The sequence below is a fragment of the Pseudopodoces humilis genome, chromosome 25, assembly GCF_049639895.1.
Source record: "Pseudopodoces humilis isolate 2021_Gansu_Grassland_sample_001 chromosome 25, ASM4963989v1, whole genome shotgun sequence".
NCBI lineage: Eukaryota > Metazoa > Chordata > Aves > Passeriformes > Paridae > Pseudopodoces > Pseudopodoces humilis.
This window is the reverse complement of record NC_142224.1, coordinates 5,276,839-5,294,062: the sequence shown is the minus strand read 5'-3', so window position 1 is coordinate 5,294,062 and position 17,224 is coordinate 5,276,839. Positions and strand designations below refer to the sequence as shown.

The window sequence follows — 17,224 nt, the reverse complement described above, 5'->3', positions numbered from 1 at the left end:
AGCTTCAAAATGCCATTAAATAAATGTTTAACCCCAGTCTTTAATGCAATTGAGTAGCTTATGCCTGTGCAATTCCAATAAAATTTTGTGGGAAAACGAAGTGGTTCCCCCATGAGACAACAAGTGACCTAATTTTGAAGGAAAAACCAACAAAACACACTCAAAGCTTCCACTGTGGATTTAAAATGCTCTTCTTGACTACCAGTTTCTCCCATCTATTTATATTTATTACATTATATATATTTACCACCTGATTTTTACGTGGCAAGCACCCATTCATAGAGGATTTTTAATATAACAGGGAAGGATGGTGAGATTTTTGGGTCAACCAAGAAGAGCTGGGACTGAAGTCTGGGATCCAGAGGCTCCCTTTCATCCCATCTCCCTTTTGCAGAGCCCCCTCCTGCCCCAACACCAGCACAGCCAAGGCAAAATGTTCCAAATGTTCTCCTTTTCCCTGCCGGGATCAGGTACAGTCCTGCTCAGAGATTTTCTCATCAAAGATCTGCTTCTGCAGGAGGTTTCTTATCTCTGCCTGAATGCCAGGGAATAGAAACCAGGCTGGACATGCTGAGCCATTCTTCTGTCCATTGTGGGGACACAAATGGGGTTTGGGGTGTGTGTGCGGGCTAAAAATAACTTTTAAAAATTAAACTCCACTTCTCCCTTTGTGTTTCACTGTGAATTTTCCAGCTGCTCCTGGCGGGAGTTGTGTTTTCCTGTCGGTATTCCACAATAGCTGCCTTTCAATGCTACATTCTCACTAAAAGGAATGATGCTTCAGAATTCTCCCTGGATTTTCCCAAAGGAAAATTCCCAAATCTCCCCAAAGATTCCAAACCCGATATCCAAAGGATGCTCCCAGCAGCTGCTCCCGGGGTGAGTGACCTCCAAGCCCAGCCCACGGGGTGGTGGCAGTTCGGTTGGTGGCATTGCCATCTCCTGGCCACTTCCAGCACGGCCCCAACCCTTGTCCTTGATTTTTGGTCACTAAAATTTGGGTTGGGGGGATAAAACTAAAAGGGGCTGGTTCAGGGATTCACCTGTGGGGTTTGTGGCTGCGGCAATAGCCCGAAGAGCTGCTCAAAGCTGCTGCTGCACCGGTGCCACCGACCCCAAACTCCTCGGGAAGCACCCAAAAGAGACAGAAAGGACACAAAAAAGGCGGCTGGGAACTCACAGAGGGTGCGGGAGGCTGCGGGGGGTGACAGGGCACCGTGTCCATCAGAGTCCCCATGCTGGACGTCACCTCAGCGCCCAGGAAAGGTCCCGGCACTGCTGAACCTGAGGGGAAAAGCAAATCCCGGGTGCCTCTGGACATGGGATGGGTCTGGAGCACGGGGATAGCCAGGAGCAGGGCTGGGATGGGCTGTGGGACGGGAATGTGGGGACCAGGCACAGGAACAGGAGCAGGGCAGGGCTGGGGGGCGAGGAGGGGCTGGGGATGGGTGGGATGGGGAGAAATGGGGACAGGGAGAGGGCAGGGATGGGGTGGGATGGGGTAGGATGGGATGGGATGCGGTGGGATGGGATGGGGTGGGATGGGTGGGACACGGTGGGTACCACCACCCGCACCCCCGGCCCTACCTGCTCCCGGTGCGCGTCTCCGGTCGCCATGGGAACGGGGGCGGGATGGGGCGGGATGGCGCCGGCTCCGCCCCGGGATCGGGGGCCCGGGATCGGGATCGGGATCGGGATCAGAGCCAGCTCGGGGAAGCCTTTGCCCAGCCCCGCATCGCAGCCCCGGGAGCGAGACCCCGTGTGTCCCCCCAGCCCCGCAAAGCCTCGCCCAAAGTGCGGGTTCATCGCTTAAAACTAAATATTGCATCTTTAATGATACATCAACACTCGTTTGGCACACACGGCGACCGCGGGAAGTACAGGAGATTTTAATATTCAGTGCAAAACCGAGTCCTTTGGGAAAATCTCTATTGCAGAACACGTGGATTCCACAATTCCCCATGGAAAGCCTGGAAAAAAATATCACCGGAATGGGAACATGGAATTGTCTCTAGCATGAGCTGCGCTTCCAGGAACGGCCCCGAGGGAGGTGTGGAAACCGGAGCTCCTCAGGGAGATAAAGAACCATTCCAGGGGCTCGGGCACTCATTAAAACAGGTAGAAAAATTGCAAGATTGGTCCTCAAACGCCTCCACCCTGGCAAACACAGCCGGGGGCAGCTTTTTCACCACGAGCAGGAACTCCTTTGTGCTCTTCACACCCAGCTGAGCTAGAAAACGCAGAGCTGTGTGTGTTTATAAAAGGCACCGTTTCTAAACGCTGCCCATGACCGGGGCTGCCCCCCAATCTGCTCTGCAGGCCATGGCTGAGGAGCAGAATGTGCCAGGCCTTGGTTTAGTGCCTGAAGATGTGCTTGGGGAGCCCTGGCAGCGCTGCCCAGTGGCAGAAGCTGTTTGGGCCATTGCTATTCTCAATTATTGACGTTATTGGAAATCCAGAAGCAGGTTCCCCGAGGTGGAGCTGATAACCCCACGTGCTGTGTGCTCTGTGGCACTGGGGTTTATAGCCAGGGCTGACAGCACAAAATGAGGAAAAACTGGAGGCAAAGTCCAAAGTCCTCTCCAAAGCTGCCCAGGATTCATTCCCAGTGTCCCAGGTAGCTGCTGGACTCTGAGAACTGCCCTAAATATCGGCAGTGATTTGCAGCTAAATTGCCAGTTTTCCCTTGTTTCACTTCCAGTCAGAACCAGGAGCTCACTCCTCCCTTGTTTGCATGGAGGAGTGAGGATGCACCTCTGAACAGCCCATCAGTGACAGAAACTGTTCTGTACTCCTCCTAATTCTGCATTTCTGGCTGCCAGGTGCTGTGCAGAGCTGTAGAACCCTGATTTTGGGGGAAGGGGATGCACACAGGGCCTGGCTGCACCTCCAGGGGCAGCTGGTGGAAGGAGAGCGTGCAGCAGATCCTGCTGAAGGTCTCCTCACAGCACCACCCACGAGTCACTCTGCACCCTCAGAACTCGAGCACTGACACGAAACCCTGCGCCAAAACCTCCCTTTAGTCCCGAATTCCCCAATTCCCAGAGCCAGCACTGGGCTGGAGCTGTGCCACAGCAGGGATTTCCTCCCTGCAGCCCTGAGCCTTCAGCAGCCCAGCAGCAGCTCTGCAGCCTCACAGGAGATGTGCTGCCAGCTCCAGGGGCAGCTCTCCCTGGGGGAGGAGGCATTTTTTGCCGGCAGAATCCGATGGGAAACTCCTCAGTGAGAATGTCTGAGGCGGGAGACGCAGCCTCTCCCAACCCTCCGACACGTCCATGAGGTTTCCTCGCATCTACAGCTGTGAACTCCTTTTCCTGCTGAAGGAGGAGGACCAGGCCATCAAGTCTTTTAGACCAAGGTCCCATTCTTGCTGTCATACTTCAGCCTGGCCCTGGGGAAGTTGAGGGTGGCATATTCCGTGGCGTTCTGCAGCTGCAGGTTCTTCACCTCGGCCGCGGAGCGCTCCCGCACCTTGGAGAACACCTGGATGTCGGCGTAGTGGATGCTCTCATCCTGCTGCACAGCCTTGGGCTTGCTCACCGTGGCGTACACGGGGACATCTGGGACATCCTCGTACGTGGGGACCTTTTGAGAGGGGAAAAAGCTCTGTGGCCTCAGCTCGGTCAGACCTCACGCTGCGCCCAGCATCTCCCACCCTCTGACACCTCAGGGTCACTTCAGGGGGCAAAAACAGGTGGAAAGAGCCATGGACGCCGTGCTGCACAGCCTCCAAATGAATCCTGAGAGGATTCATGGCTCTGAATTCCTCCCAGCCCACAGAGCTCTGGGCAGCTCTGTCTTCTCAACACACACTTAGGAAAGAACCCTCTGGAAAGTTATTTACCTTCCTGCCAGGCTGCTGCTGCTGAGTCTCATGCCTCACATTAGCTCCTGCAAAAGAAACACCAGGAGGTCGGCTTAAAGCAGTTTATTGTTGCACTTTGGGATGCAGCAATGTTGCGTTGGCCCATGGGCTCTCCCCACGGGGCACAAATCAGATTTCCACCTCATCTGACTCCCTCAGCCCTGATGCTGCCCTGATGTCTCCAAGAAGAAAGCCTGGGCTTGTTTCTTTGGGAAAAATAAGGTTTCCTAGGATGCCAGCACACTGTGGACCACAGAGTTCTTGGCAGAACCCACAGACACAGCACAGAGAGCTTCTTGTCAGGCCCTCAGAGGAGTCAGATCCACTTTTAACTTTGTTTATTTCCTCTGCTGCCTGGCAAACACGTTTTGTCCAGCACGGTCCAAAGGGCACAGGGCACAACTTGAGGAACACACTTTATCCTGGGGAGTGTTGTCAGACAGATCTTTGCAGCTCCTGCCCTGCTGGATACTCGGCTGCGTTTTCAGGTGGGACTTGGGTATTTTTAAGGCACTGCTGAAGTCCCTTCCCTCCCCACCTCGCCAAAGCCCGTGGCACATCACCCTCCTTGCTTTAAGATTTGAAGAAATGCTGCCTCAAGCTCCTCTCGAGGAAGGTGCAGAACAAAAGGAGTGTGGGAGGCACCGATGTCACCTCCCGGGGGCTCTGCCACGCCACCCCCGAGCACTGTCACAGATCCTTACCTTGCTTTTCTTTCTTTCTCTTGAAAGGCGAGGGACACTTCCTGAAATCAGAGAGACACATCAGCCCTGATGGTCCCAAACGGCCCAAAACACCAACCAAAGCCACACCTGGGGTACCACGGAACGGGACAGGCCCAAGGAGAGCCGGCAAAGAGCCACAGCAGAGCCCGAGTGACCCTGGCAGGGGAAATGTCCCAAGGGAAGGTGTGGGGATGTGTTTGCTCCTTCTGGGACACACCCAGCACACCCCACAGCCACCCCCAGCTCTCCCTGCCTGCCCTCCCGTCCCAGCAGCATCCCAAGGGATGAGGACTCCTCTCTGGAGCTCTGCAGCTCCATTTGCAGAGCTCGGCTGGGCAGGGCACGATCCCAGCTGGCACAAACCCCTTCTCTCGGGGCAGCTGCTCTGCCAGCCCCACTCCCTGGGCTTTGGCCGTCCTGCCCAGGGAGCAGCTGTCGGTCTGAAGGTTTCAGACACTTTTCCTGTTCTCAGTTTTCCACTTAGAACAGAACCAAACCAAACAAGCTTTGCCCTCGCTACGAGCCAAGCCAAACCCTCCTCTCAGCTGTACCTGTGTGACCAGAGAGAGACAGGCCAAGCACAGATCTGTTCCAAGAGAGGACAGGAGCCAAATTCATCCCAGCTGTAACAGCAGAGCCTGGAGCCGAGCTCCTGCAGGCTGGCACTGGCAGAGGGGACTCGTGTCCCCTTCTGGGACAGATGCAGCACGGAAATGTCACGCTCAGAGGGCTGGGGAGCAGGTGCCAGCCCTTGTGCGGCCCCTCCTGCACACACACACACACCAAAGGGTGCAGCTGAGGGGCTCCCAGGGGGCTGTGGCTCTGCTCAGCAGCTCAGGCAGAGCCTTGGATGGGGCTCAGGGAATGCTGTGTGTCCCACAGGGCGAGCGTTTGCCAGCCAGGAACAGAGCAGTGCCCCGGGCAGGGCTGTGCCTGTGCCAGCTCCACGGGCAGGGGACAGCACAGGCTGTGCCCCGGCACTCCAGGGGAAAACAAAAATCCCTGGGAATGCAGGCAGAGCTCCGGAACAGCCAGTAATGATTAACCAGGCCTGGGCAGGCAAAGGCAGCTTCGGGCAAGGCAGGGTGGCCAAGGCTCCAGCGCTGCCACACGGGCACCTCCAGCCCTTCACAGGCAAAATCTGGGGGTTTTCCCCAGGAATTTGGGGTTTAATTCACAGCAGCAACCCTCTCTGGGGTTCTCACAGCCTCCTCCTCCCCTGTCTGCAGCATCTCCTCCTTGCCCAGGCTTGTGTGCCAGAGCACTTCCCTTCCTCCCAGCATTCAGACACTGGATTTCACCAAACCAGCACCTTCTGAGGCAGAAGCAGCAGGGTCCCTCCCCTCCCTGCTGGCAGACAGGCGGCTGGGCTGGCATTCCTGGCTGCCTCCCTTTGTGGAGGGAACATTGCAGGCAGTGTGTGGGCTGGAGCTATTCCTGTCTGCAGGATAATCACAGCCAGGCATCTCTCCGGGAATGGGGACACGTGTGCCACGGGAAATGGGAGCAGGGAAACCTCTCCCCTCCTCTCCAGAGCGGGTCAGACGTGTTGGAACTCCCAGCCTGAGAGAATTCTCCACGGCAGTACCCATGGCCCTTCTCCTACACTGCTGCCTCCCCTGTCCCCGTGCCAGGGCCATCCTGATCCTGCCCTACACAATCCTGGGGCCTGGATTTGGGCAGCTTTCCCTGTCTGTGCACACTTTAGTGCCACTTCAGTGGTGAGAGTCTGGGGCCGGCCCTGCGCAGGGGCAGAGGCGTCCAGACCCAAGGGCACAATTCCTTCATCAATAACTTCCCAGGCAGAATAAATTTGCTGTGACAGCTTTTCTTTAAAGACCTCAGACTGTGCCCCAGGCATCCCCTGATGGAGCCCTGGCCTGCTGATGCTCTGGGTGCCTCATTTACCCTCTGCCACAGGGCAGAGGAAATTAAAAATGGGAGTTCTGGTGGGTGACCAGCTTTCCACCTCCCACCTTCAACTCCTGTTCCAAATCCCAAACTCCTCGAGGCTCAGGGCTTGGAAGAACCTCGGTGTCCTCATCTCTTGAGCCTTCCTCCACTAGGTGATGCTGTGCCTCTTGGAATTATTAAAAACCGGATGAAATTCTCGTACTTTCAACAAACGCAGCGTCGGCCAGAGAACGTCTTCAGAGCTTCATCTGATATTCACGGCTCTTCCCTTCGCAGCACGCCCAGAGCTGAAAATATTCCCAGTTGGCAGCGAGTGATGGCCTTTCTCTGCGAGCAGGAGGTGCAGGGCACGGCAGGAGCCAGGAGGGGTTGAAGTGTCACCCTCCCTCCCAGGGAGAAAGAGCCACAGCATCCCAAAAACGTGGCCAGGATCTCCCGAGCGTAAATAAACCCCAGACAGACACGGGCAGGGAGAGGAGCTGGAGTGGCTGAGGGCAGGATGGGGTGGCTGAACCCCAGCCTTGTCCCAGGGAGCTCTCCAAGGGACACCTTGTGGTGTTCACCTGCCCGGGGAGCTCTGGCAGAAGACGGCGATTTTCGCCGCTGCTGCCGGGATGCCGGGCTGAGATGCGACCAAAAAAAACCCCCTTGTCCCGGTCCTGTCCTGCCCCAGGCAGCTGCCCCGTGCTCACCTGTCCCTCCCCGGCCAGGTGCGGGGCTCAGAGCCCCGGCGAGCCCGGCACAAGGGCGCAAAGCCCCGGAGCGCTGCCGGGAGCCGCGCCCGGTGCCCGCCCCGCAGCCGCACTCACCAGGGCCGGCCGCAGCCGCACAGGTTGCCCATGTCGCTCCTTCCCCCGCCGAGCCCGAGCGCTCTCTGGACAGGCTGGGCTTGTATTTCCTGGTTCCTGCTCCGGCTGCAGGGAGTGTCTGCCGCCAGTGTCGGGTTTCGGAGCACTGGCCCCGTGTGCCATCTACCGGGGCTGGCCCCGCTGCCGGGAGGACAGGGCGAGCTCTCGCCGTGTCCCCGCGCGTCACCCTGCTGCTAAAACTCGGGTTTGTTGTCCCAAACAGCCGTCCCTCCGCTGTCCCTGTGTCGGGCCCGCAAAATGAGTCGGAGGAGGGATTTCAGACAAAAGGAGAAGCCCCAGGGTGGGAGCTCGGTGCTGCTCCATCCTCGCACCTCCAGCAGAACGCGTGGCGTGTGCGGCACCAGCCGGGAATGAGCGGATTTCCTGCAGTTCTCGGCTGAGCTCTGCTGCCCCGCAGCCTCAGGGACACTGGAAATGCGCTTTTTTCAAAGCTACCTGGATAAAAGTGTTCCGTTCCGTGCCTTTGAGAGCGGCAGGGTCCCAGGAGAGCCCTCAGAGCCTTAAGGAGCTGCAGTGCAGCTCTCAGGCTCAGCCCCAGCGGGTCAGATGGGAACAGGGACGTTCATTCACCTCTCTGCCCCTGGTGAGAGCCCTTCAGACTGTCCAGCCTGAATGACCAGAGCCCTGGTCATTCCCGGACCTAAGGATCAGGCAATTCCTGGGATCTCAGGCAGGTCTAAGAGAACAGATCCTCCTGAAAGATATCATTTTATTGTCATTCTTGAGCAGTAACACTGCCCCACAGCTCTGACCCAGTTCTGTGCAGGTCTGATCTCTCGAGGGGTGTCCAACAAGGGGGTGAGCATTAATTCACTTTTCTGTGCCAGGAGCTGGCCCTGGTTCCTACTCCAGGTGTACCCACGCTCCCAGCCAGGCTCCCAGCCCCATTCATCACCTCCCCAAGGGCACAGCAAAGCTCGGACCTGTCCAGGAGTGGCAGAAGGAGAAGGATTCTGCTTTGGAAGGGTCACAGCCAGCTCTGGGAGAGCTGCAGTGTGACCTGCAGAGCCTGAGCCTTGCTCTGACTCTGCTCCTCAGCTTGGGGCTGGAGAAACGCCAGGACGAGATTTGTGCAGACAGCCCGGGTTCAGTGCTGGTCCCGTGTTCTCAGGGTCCTGCAGGGTCCAGGTGTTCCCAGGAGCCTGTCCCTGCCTGGGAAGCTGCAGACTCTGTGTCTCTGGGCTTGCCACAGACACTGTTGTTTTAATGAACCAGCGTCTGTTTTGATTTCTGGGATAACTCGGGCTTTGTTGCTTTGTGGGGAAGGAGGGGGAAAAAAAAGTCTGGAGCCTGTTCCCATCAGCCTCTTTCACAACTACTGGAGCTGCCGCTTCGAGCTCCACCAGAGAAACAGAAAAGCACCAAAAACATTGGCAGGGCCGGGGAGCGCTTGGCTGCCACCCCGCATTCCCTCCCCAGGCTGTGTCTGCGGGGATGGAGCAGGCACGGCTCCCGGGGATGCTGCCGGGTGGGGACAGTGCGGGGACAGTGCGGGGACAGCCCTGCCCACCCCCGGGCACTGCCAGCCCCTCCCGCAGCGCTGTTAACAGAGCTGTGACACCCGCACAGAGAATGAACACGAGGGAGAGCAAGAACAGGGCCAGGAAGAGCCGGGGAGGGCACAGAATTTTGTAGTCACTGCTAATTCTGGGTGTTTTTATGGCAAGAGTGCCCAGGTCCCTCAGGCACCGGGACAAAGGTGGTACAGGCACACACCGAGCTGGCACTGTCTATCAAAAATGAAGAAGAGTGAGCTCTGCACTGTTCTGGGCACTCCTTTTTTCTCAGAATCCTCTCCCAGGGCAGCCCCAGCCCTGGCTGTGTGCTGGTTTTGGTCCCCAGTGCTTCACCAGGCTGCTGAGCAGGGACAGATGGCATCTGATGGCCCAGCCTTGCCATGTGTGCCTGGCTGTGTGTTCCTGGCTGTGTGTCCCTGGCTGTGTGTCCCCTCCTTGCCCTGTTCACGTGCTGGCCATTCCCCTTCCCCAGCCAGAGACCTCATCCCAATCACAGGAAACCTGCAGGGAGCAAAGGGACATTTCTTGCCAGAGCAGGGACAAAGAGCAGCCTTTTGGAGCCGCTGCCACAAAGTGTCTGTGAGTCTGGGGAAGCCTTTTATAAGGGAATTAAAAGAATAATAAAGGCTGGCCATGTCTGAGCCCACACACACCCAGGGTGCTCTGCTCTCAGCACAGGGCTCAGGAGCTCATCCCTCCTGAGATCTGGGGTCTGGGGGGGTGTTGGGTGAATGGGATGCAGGTGATTAAAAGTCCCTAGCTCAGAATTATGCCTGAAATTATTATTAATCACTTAGACAGTGCCTGTTGCAATGGTGATTTTTTTATTTTGACAGTTTCTCTGGTTCTACTTCAGGAGTCAGGGCAGGAGGTCAGACTGAGGTACCGGCTCTGCACTGGGCTCAGCCACCCTCCCTGTGCCTCCTGAGCCTGGCAGGCAGGGCTGCTCCTCATCTGACTGATCCTCAGCGCTGCCAGGGCCCTGGGAAGCAGAAAAGAGCTGAAAATAGCTGGGCAGTGCTCTGCTCTGCTCTGGATCCCACTTTGCCTGGCAAGGGACAGAAATCAGCCTCATATCCGTGTTCCAGCTCCCAGGGGGATGTGCTCAGGGCAGGCTCCTGAGCGGGGCATTCCTAGCCCCAGGCATTCCTGGCCCCAGAGTGGGGTGGAAGCAGAGCCACAGGGATTGGGGGAAATGACATCCCCGAAGATTTTGGAGCCTCCCCTCCCCTCTGTTGGGAGAGCTGCACCCAGGCATGCCAGGCACCCCCAAATTTAGCCACTGACACAGCATTTTGTGTGCCTGGCTTGGCCCTGATGACACAAGGGTGGCAACTGTCACCTGCTGAGCCCTGGGGCCGCCGGGGCAGCAGCTGCCAGCACCAGCAGCACACACGATCCCTGTCCCCATCACGAGACCACGGGGACATTGCTCATGTAGCAGCACAGGGTCTGCAAAAGCAGCCAAATTCAGCCCCTCCCTGCCCTCACAGACAGGCAATTGTGGTCTGAGCAGAGCCTTTCCCTTCAGTACTTTGGGGTTCAGTCCCCTCACAGAGGTCTGTGTGTGAAGGGTGTCCTGTAACCACAGGGCTGAGCAGGCACAGGCTGTGGCTGGGCATTAATTTGTGCCCCATGAACTTGGGCTCATTCCAGCTGCAGGTCTGGAGATGGTCAGGGACCTTCCAAGGGCTCCTCACTCCTCACCTTCTGGTCCTTGAAGTCACTTCACTCTGGGCTCCCTAAATCAGCAGCTGGGCCAGGGGGGTGAGGCACAGAGGTGGCCACAGTCCCTCCATGTCCCCGCTGGTGCCACTTGCACAGGTGAGCTCAGTCCCAGCTGGGCACTGTCCATCCTTCCTGCTGCACAGGAGCAACACGAATCCAAGGCAAACAAGAGAAGAGCAGAGGCAGATTTATTCCTCTCTCCTCCTGATTTCTGCAGGCACTTTCACAGACCAACACCCACCTTCCACAGCCACGAAACTCAGCCACCAGCTCAGAAGCCAGGCACTGGGATCCCCTTTTTTCTCTTCCCAGTGCCCTTCTGGGCTAGCGCACAGTCCCTTGAGACACAGCCTCACAGTTAAGGGTAGGAATGACCCTGGGGTGAGAGCAGAGCTCCCTGCATGGTGACCTGACCTAGGAGAAAACTTGCACTACAGTCACTCACACACTTCAGTCCCACTCTTTTTTCCAGTTCCAAATCCCGTTTTTTCCCAGCCATCAGCCTCAAGAAGCAGAAGTGTGGCTGCCTCAGGGCACTGCTGAACACTGAGGGTGAGGAACAGGGGTCTGGCATTTCGCATTCCCCATCCCTGTCCCCCACACCTTCGCAGATCTGCAGCCTTTAGGATTTTTCCTTTGCTTTTCCTTCCTCAGCCTGCTCCTCTTTTTCCACTGGCTGCTCCTGCTGGGTTATCTTCACCTCGTTGACTCTGGCCTTCACCTCCTTGCCTGTCCGGGGAGCCACAATGCTCAGGATGCCATCGTGGGACAGGGTGGCCCTGACCAGCAAGGGATCCACGTCCAGGGGCAGGATGTAGGTCCTGGTGAACTCCCTGGAGATGAAGCCGTGGCGGTCAGCCTTCTGCGGGTGCTGCCCCACCACCTCCAGCAGGTTGTCCACGGTGCGGACGCTGAGCTCGTCGGGCAGGAACTGGCAGACATCCAGGAACACCTGGAACTTGTGCTCGTTCAGGCAGATCTCCGAGGTGCCCCTCTCCAGCTGCTTGTTGATACGGGGCCGGATGTAGTAGCCGTGGTACAGGGCAGGGGCCAAAATCTCCGATGGGGACACACCTGGGAAGGAGACTCAGTGAGGAGTTTCCAGGGAACGGGGTTGCAGGAGTTTGGGACCTGGAGAACACCTTGGCTTTGCCACATAGCCATGACAGGGGTGGAGTCTGCTGCGGTTCCCACCTTTGTGCCCCTAAAACACACCCAGAGCCACATCCCTGCCAGGCCCTGCGTGCCCCTGGGCTGCCCAGAGCTGCCAGCAAGGGCTGGCATCCAGCTTGACATGTTGAGAGGGCCCGGTGGGTGCACGGGGAGCTCGGCAGCACCGAGCCCACAGCCAGGGATGGGCATGGAAACTGCTGATGGTGAAGAAACCACCCTGAAGAACTAAAGGCCTTTTGTGTGCCATTGTCCAGAGGGCTTTCCTTGGAGCTTTTTGCCTTTTCATGCTGTTGTGCTGGTGCTGAATGGTTCTGCTGCTGCCCACATTCCTTCCCCTCCAACAGCCACTGCCCAGCTTTGTGCTGAACTCCCCAGCTCAGCTTTTCTCCACATCCCCCGGGTTGGAAAAGCTTCCCCCCCTCTCCAGAGCGATTTTGCTCCATGTTTTCACAGCATGTGCACGAATGCCAGAGCATGGCTGGCATGAGGGAGGGCGGGACAGGCAGCAGTGGGCATGGATGGAGAAGTGGACATGGAGAGACCCTGGCTGTTCCCTGGCTATTGCCTGGTTATTGCCTGGTTATTCCCTGGTTTTTCCCTGATTATTCCCTGGCTATTCCCTGTTTTTTCCCTGGCTATTCTCTGGTTATTCCCTTGTTTTTCCCTGGCTATTCCCTGGTTATTCCCTGGCTGTTCCCCCCTGATTTGATCTGGGTTTCTCCACTCAAAATCGCTCAGCTCCAGCTTCCTCCTCTGGAGCTCAAGCTCCCCGGAGGGAATCCCAGCAGCCCTCCCTCCTGCAGGAGAGGGGAGAAAGGTGCAAAGAGGGGGGGATCCCACCTCCTTCCTTACCTTCTCCAAAGTTCTGGTCGTAGATCTTGCTGGGGTTGGCGAACTCGTACTCGGAGCTCATGGGGTAGGCGTGGGGCACGGTGCGGGCGGCCATGGCGTGTCCAGGACGGGCACCTTCCCTCCTTCCTTCTTTCCTTCCTTCCTTCCCAGCCCTCGCTGCCTCTCCGAGTGAAGGCTGCAGGCTGCCAGGCTTCAGCTGGGTGGATTCCAAAGGGAGGAGTGTGTGATAAAAAAGATGGACCAAAATAGCCCCGCGCACAGGCCCCAGGACGCCGGCCCGGGGCGGCCAGGGAAGCTTCTCGCTGCATTCCAGCAGGGAGGGCAGGGACTGCCCAGGGACACCTCGGGGACACCCTGCACATCCCCCCGGCCTCTGAGGGTCCCTTCTGGAGCATGGGCAGCCCAGCACAGCCCAGGGGCTGAGGGGAGCAGGGCAGACCCCAGGCTTGCTCAAAGCAAGGCCAGCGAGAGGCTCACTGGAGCAGCCTTGGGGAGTCCCTGACGCTGGAATTGGTGGAATTGGGTGGCTGGTGCTTGTTCAGGCCATGTAATGAAGCCACTGCCCACACCCATTGCCCCACAGGGAGCTTGGGGCTCAAACCCCTGCGTGAGGAGCCTGATTTTCCCAGAAGCTGAGCTCAAGTCTTCTGTTCCTTTAGTGGTGAAGGGCTGCAGGGAGTGAAGCAGGGATGCAGATGCCACTGCTGTCACCTCCCCATCCTGAAGCGTGCTGGCTGCCAAGGCTCTTCCCTTGGCCAGGGCTTTGGCACAATGTCATGGAGAAATGCTGGTGCCAGACATGGCCAGTCCACCCAGGCTCTGAACCTGGCGTAAATCCAGTTTTACTGAGCAGGGCTGCTGGGCTGCTGGTGCTGCAGCAGGGGAGGAGTGCCCAGCTGAGCTCTGCATACCCTGAAACCAGAGATTTCCTTGAGCCCTGCGGTGCAGGAGAGCAGGTGCAGTGCTGTTGATGTAATGGGGACTTGGAGAGGGTATTTATGGCCTGGGCTGCTGCACAGAGCAAATCCTGCCTCCCTATTCTTGCAGGCAAGCCGAGAGGAAGAGGCTCAGAGCCTTTTGCAAAGAACTGGCAGGGCCTCTGAGCCAGAAATTGTGTTTAAATTGCGAGCTCTCACAGGCAGAGAAGCTCTTGCCCTTCAACAGTTGCTGGGCTGGACCCATTCCTGTGATTTGGGTTCATGGGCAAGGCAGGAATTAAAATAAATGCATGGATTATTAGGAGGAGAGCTGCAGGAAAGCAGGTTCTTGCAGGGGCAGAGGCAGACAGAGCTGTTCTGCACCCCTGGGTGCAGTGCAGCACCATGCAGGCCGTGACCGTGCCCAGGTTCTCTCAGTGTGGGGGTCTCCCCATCCATAAAAATGTGCTCTGCAGTGGGCAAAAGACTAGAGGTGTTGGTGGAGAGATCCATCCTTCACTCACACACACTACGAGGGCTCTCTGGGCTGCAGAGCTGCACTGCCAGGGCCATCCCAGCAAAGCCCTGCTGGCACCTTCCCTAGCCCTGGTTTTGGGGCTCCCTTTGCTGCCGGGACAGGCGCAGCCCCGGTGGGCGATGCTGGAGCCGAGCTCCTGGGAACAACAGCCCCTTGTCCCTGTCCCTGAGCCAAAGATAGGAGCTGCATTGATCCCGCTGGCATCCAGAGCAGCTGGGAACACGGGCCAAGCCCGCCGGGGACTGTGGATAAACAGCACGTGGGCAGCGGGGCGGGCGCGGGGCACTCCGGCTTCTTGCTGCCCCATTGGGCTCCTCTTCTTCCTCTCTCCCCTTCCCCCTCCTCCTCAGCAGAGCGCTCAAATCCCTCAGACAGCTACTGGGCACCGCCGAAGGGCCCGGCCCAGGAGTGGGACAATAAAATCCCTGACACCACTGTTCAAGAGGCCTCGGGGGGGTGGAAGGCCAGGCCAGCTGCACGGGTATAAAGCTGTCCCCGCTCCCGGCACGCCACTGCAGCACAGTTGTTTGCCAGGCTCCTCCAGCGCTCTCCAATGGATATCACCATCCACAACCCCCTGATCCGCAGACCTTTCTTCTCTTGGTTGGCACCGAGTCGTATCTTTGACCAGATTTTCGGGGAGCACCTGCCGGAGTCGGAGCTGCTCCCTGTTTCCCCCAGCTTCAGCCCCTTCCTGATGAGATCCCCCATCCTTCGGATGCCCAGTTGGCTAGAGACAGGACTCTCGGAGGTAATCTTTGCTTCTTTGGGCTCTTTGTGATGCAGCCTGCTGGCTCTGGAGGCCCAGGAGAGCTGAGAGCTTGGAAGACGCTCGTAGGTGGTTTTTTTTTTTTAGGAAAAAGGCTGGGGAAAAAGGTGCTGTGTTTGTGCCTCTGCGTTGTTTGGGATGGAGCAAGTCTGGCCATAGTGATGGGAGCAGAGGCAAACCGAGCTCAGTGTGCATGGCAGATCACCCTAGGAGCTGGCAGAGGAAAGGAGGAAGCATAATTTCCCTAATTTCCTTAATTTCCCTAATTTCTCTGATTTCCCAGTCTGCTGTGCCAAACTTTCATTCCCACTCCCACCTGAGAAGCAAAAAGCGCAGGGGCAGTGGGATCCTCATGTCAGGCAGTGCAGGGGCCCGTGGCTGCTGAGGGAAAAGGGGCCTATTTGAAACAATCACTGCCCAGAAAAGCAGAGTTTTAATTAGATCCAGGACCCAGATCATGGAGCAGGTGCCTCCTCCCTCCAGGGGCTGAGCCAAGAGGCTTTTGCAAGTCAACTGTCTTATTTACAAGGAGCTTGAGGAGCTATTCCAAGCAGAAGGAGTGAAAGTATTCTTTTAATCCTTGCGTAATGTTCCTCTTGATTTAGTGACCTGGCTCTGGCTGCCCAGTGAAGCAGCCATGTGAAAGAGTCAGCTTTAAATAAAGAGTCAGTTTTAACCAATTCAGGTTGAGAATCTCAAGTCCTGTCCTGATGGGCGTTAATGCAAGGCCAGCAGGGGACAGAGCCACTCAGATCAGATCCCAAAATAAAGGTCAGCGTGTGTGTAGAGACCAGCTCGAGTCTTGATCTGCTGCATTCTTTTTTAAGCTCAAACCCTCACCTGCTCTTGTCTGAAGTCACCTCCTTGCTTTTGCTCTTTTCTGAAATCACCTCCTGGTTTTTGTAGATGCGACTGGACAAGGACAAATTTTATGTGAACCTGGATGTGAAGCATTTCTCCCCTGAGGAGCTGAAGGTGAAGGTGCTCGGGGACATGATCGAGATCCACGGGAAGCACGAGGAGCGCCAGGTACCCCCTGCTTTACCACTGTGAGCTCCCTCACCTCTGGTGACTGAAAACAACCCTGTGCTCATCTCAAATATTTGTAATTTCTTTTTATCAAGATGCTCCGTGCAATCCCGCCCAGCTGATCCCACACAGGGCAGCAAGAGGGTGGAGGTTTATTGCTGATGGTGCATGAACTGTGAACTGAACTGGAAAATCATCTGTGAAATGGGCATTTCTGGGCTTCCCCTCTTTCTGGGAAGAGGTCAGGAGCGTAGGGAGGCGTCCAATGAGCTAAAAATGAACTGTAATAACCAAACCACATAACGAATCAGTGCATTGCCCTGTGTGTTACCTTTCCTAGGTCCAGCTATCAGTTTCTAATCCTTAAAGGTTGTGTTCTGATGTCATTCATCCCTCTCCCTGCTGCCTCTGGAGACCTGTGTAGACACTGGGCAGGCAGAAATGCAAAGCCATGCCCGGAGATGTGACAGCATTTCCCTGTGTCCCTGGAAGTGCCACCCCTCGGAGCTCCTGGGAGCTCGGTGTGTCAGTCAGGAAACCCAGTGCTCCCTGTAGCTGCTGGGGGCCTGGAATCCCAACACCATTCCTGGAATCCTTTTTGGCTAAGAAGAGAACGAAGCCGTGAGATCAGGCGCTGAGGGTCTCCGGGGTGGTTGGGAATGGCACCTCGGGAACGCCAGCACAGAGCGCAGGGAATCCTCGGGCTGGCACAGGGGATGGCACAGAGCTTCTGTGGAAGGCGCCTGCAGCCCAGATTTTAACTCTGGCTCTTTAAAGAGAGCAGCTCATCCCCAGAACCCCTTTCTCCCCCCCAGAATCTTTCCTTGGAAAGCCCCAGCTCCGCAGCCTTTAGGCACAGACCCCGCGGTTGAGGCGCGACCGGGCGAACGCTCCTCATTAAAGCGCGGCCACTGTTCTGTGCCGCCCTTTTTGCGCAGGACGAGCACGGCTTCATCGCCAGGGAGTTCAGCAGGAAATACCGGATCCCCGACGACGTGGACCCGCTGACCATCACGTCGTCGCTGTCGCTGGACGGGGTGCTGACCGTCAGCGCTCCCCGCAAGCAGAGCGATGTCCCCGAGCGCACCATCCCCATCACCCGCGAGGACAAACCGGCCATCGCAGGCGCCCAGAGGAAATAGGGGCTGCTCTGCTGTCCCCCAAAGCCACCCCTGGAGGGCCGTTCCGGAGCTCTTTCTGCCACCGGGTGCCGGCTGTACTGAATGGCTGCTCGTATTATTTATGCTGAGTAAGTTTACTAACGAATAAAACCTTGGAGAAGCAGTTTGGATTGATTTGTTTTGGGTTGGGTTCAGAAAGGTGGATAA

The 17,224-nt window shown here is 57.1% G+C and overlaps 3 protein-coding genes across 3 annotated transcripts; 1 reads left to right on the top strand and 2 right to left on the bottom strand.

The window, feature by feature from the left end:
* Positions 1-1,809: 1,809 nt before the first annotated feature.
* C25H11orf52 (chromosome 25 C11orf52 homolog) lies at positions 1,810-7,528 on the bottom strand. The gene is made up of 4 exons (XM_005531060.3): positions 7,314-7,528; positions 4,570-4,610; positions 3,845-3,891; positions 1,810-3,585 (listed from the first exon to the last, which is right to left on the bottom strand). The coding sequence occupies exons 1-4, from the start codon at positions 7,343-7,345 to the stop codon at positions 3,349-3,351; spliced, it is 357 nt and encodes a 118-aa protein (XP_005531117.1). The 5' UTR covers positions 7,346-7,528; the 3' UTR covers positions 1,810-3,348.
* Positions 7,529-10,789: 3,261 nt separating this feature from the next.
* On the bottom strand, positions 10,790-12,826 carry HSPB2 (heat shock protein family B (small) member 2). The gene is made up of 2 exons (XM_005531059.3): positions 12,644-12,826; positions 10,790-11,692 (listed from the first exon to the last, which is right to left on the bottom strand). Exons 1-2 carry the CDS (start codon positions 12,735-12,737, stop codon positions 11,241-11,243), a joined length of 546 nt encoding a protein of 181 aa, XP_005531116.1. The 5' UTR covers positions 12,738-12,826; the 3' UTR covers positions 10,790-11,240.
* Positions 12,827-14,448: 1,622 nt separating this feature from the next.
* Positions 14,449-17,180, top strand: CRYAB (crystallin alpha B). Its single transcript, XM_005531058.3, has 3 exons — positions 14,449-14,849; positions 15,774-15,896; positions 16,835-17,180. Exons 1-3 carry the CDS (start codon positions 14,652-14,654, stop codon positions 17,036-17,038), a joined length of 525 nt encoding a protein of 174 aa, XP_005531115.1. The 5' UTR covers positions 14,449-14,651; the 3' UTR covers positions 17,039-17,180.
* The last annotated feature ends 44 nt before the right edge of the window (positions 17,181-17,224 follow it).

What these genes read in the sequence shown, in the direction of transcription:
- C25H11orf52 (XM_005531060.3), bottom strand. Translation starts at nt 7,345, where the DNA reads ATGGGCAACCTGTGCGGCTGCGGCCGGCCCTG. An exon ending in TGCGGCTGCGGCCGGCCCTG is followed by an intron (nt 4,611 to 7,313) that starts GTGAGTGCGGCT and finishes CTCTGATTTCAG; the next exon opens with GAAGTGTCCCTCGCCTTTCA. An exon ending in AGCAGCAGCCTGGCAGGAAG is followed by an intron (nt 3,586 to 3,844) that starts GTAAATAACTTT and finishes CCCTCTCAAAAG; the next exon opens with GTCCCCACGTACGAGGATGT.
- HSPB2 (XM_005531059.3), bottom strand. Translation starts at nt 12,737, where the DNA reads ATGGCCGCCCGCACCGTGCCCCACGCCTACCCCATGAGCTCCGAGTAC. An exon ending in CGACCAGAACTTTGGAGAAG is followed by an intron (nt 11,693 to 12,643) that starts GTAAGGAAGGAG and finishes TCTCCTTCCCAG; the next exon opens with GTGTGTCCCCATCGGAGATT.
- CRYAB (XM_005531058.3), top strand. Translation starts at nt 14,652, where the DNA reads ATGGATATCACCATCCACAACCCCCTGATCCGCAGACCTTTCTTCTCT. An exon ending in TAGAGACAGGACTCTCGGAG is followed by an intron (nt 14,850 to 15,773) that starts GTAATCTTTGCT and finishes TGGTTTTTGTAG; the next exon opens with ATGCGACTGGACAAGGACAA. An exon ending in GGAAGCACGAGGAGCGCCAG is followed by an intron (nt 15,897 to 16,834) that starts GTACCCCCTGCT and finishes CTTTTTGCGCAG; the next exon opens with GACGAGCACGGCTTCATCGC.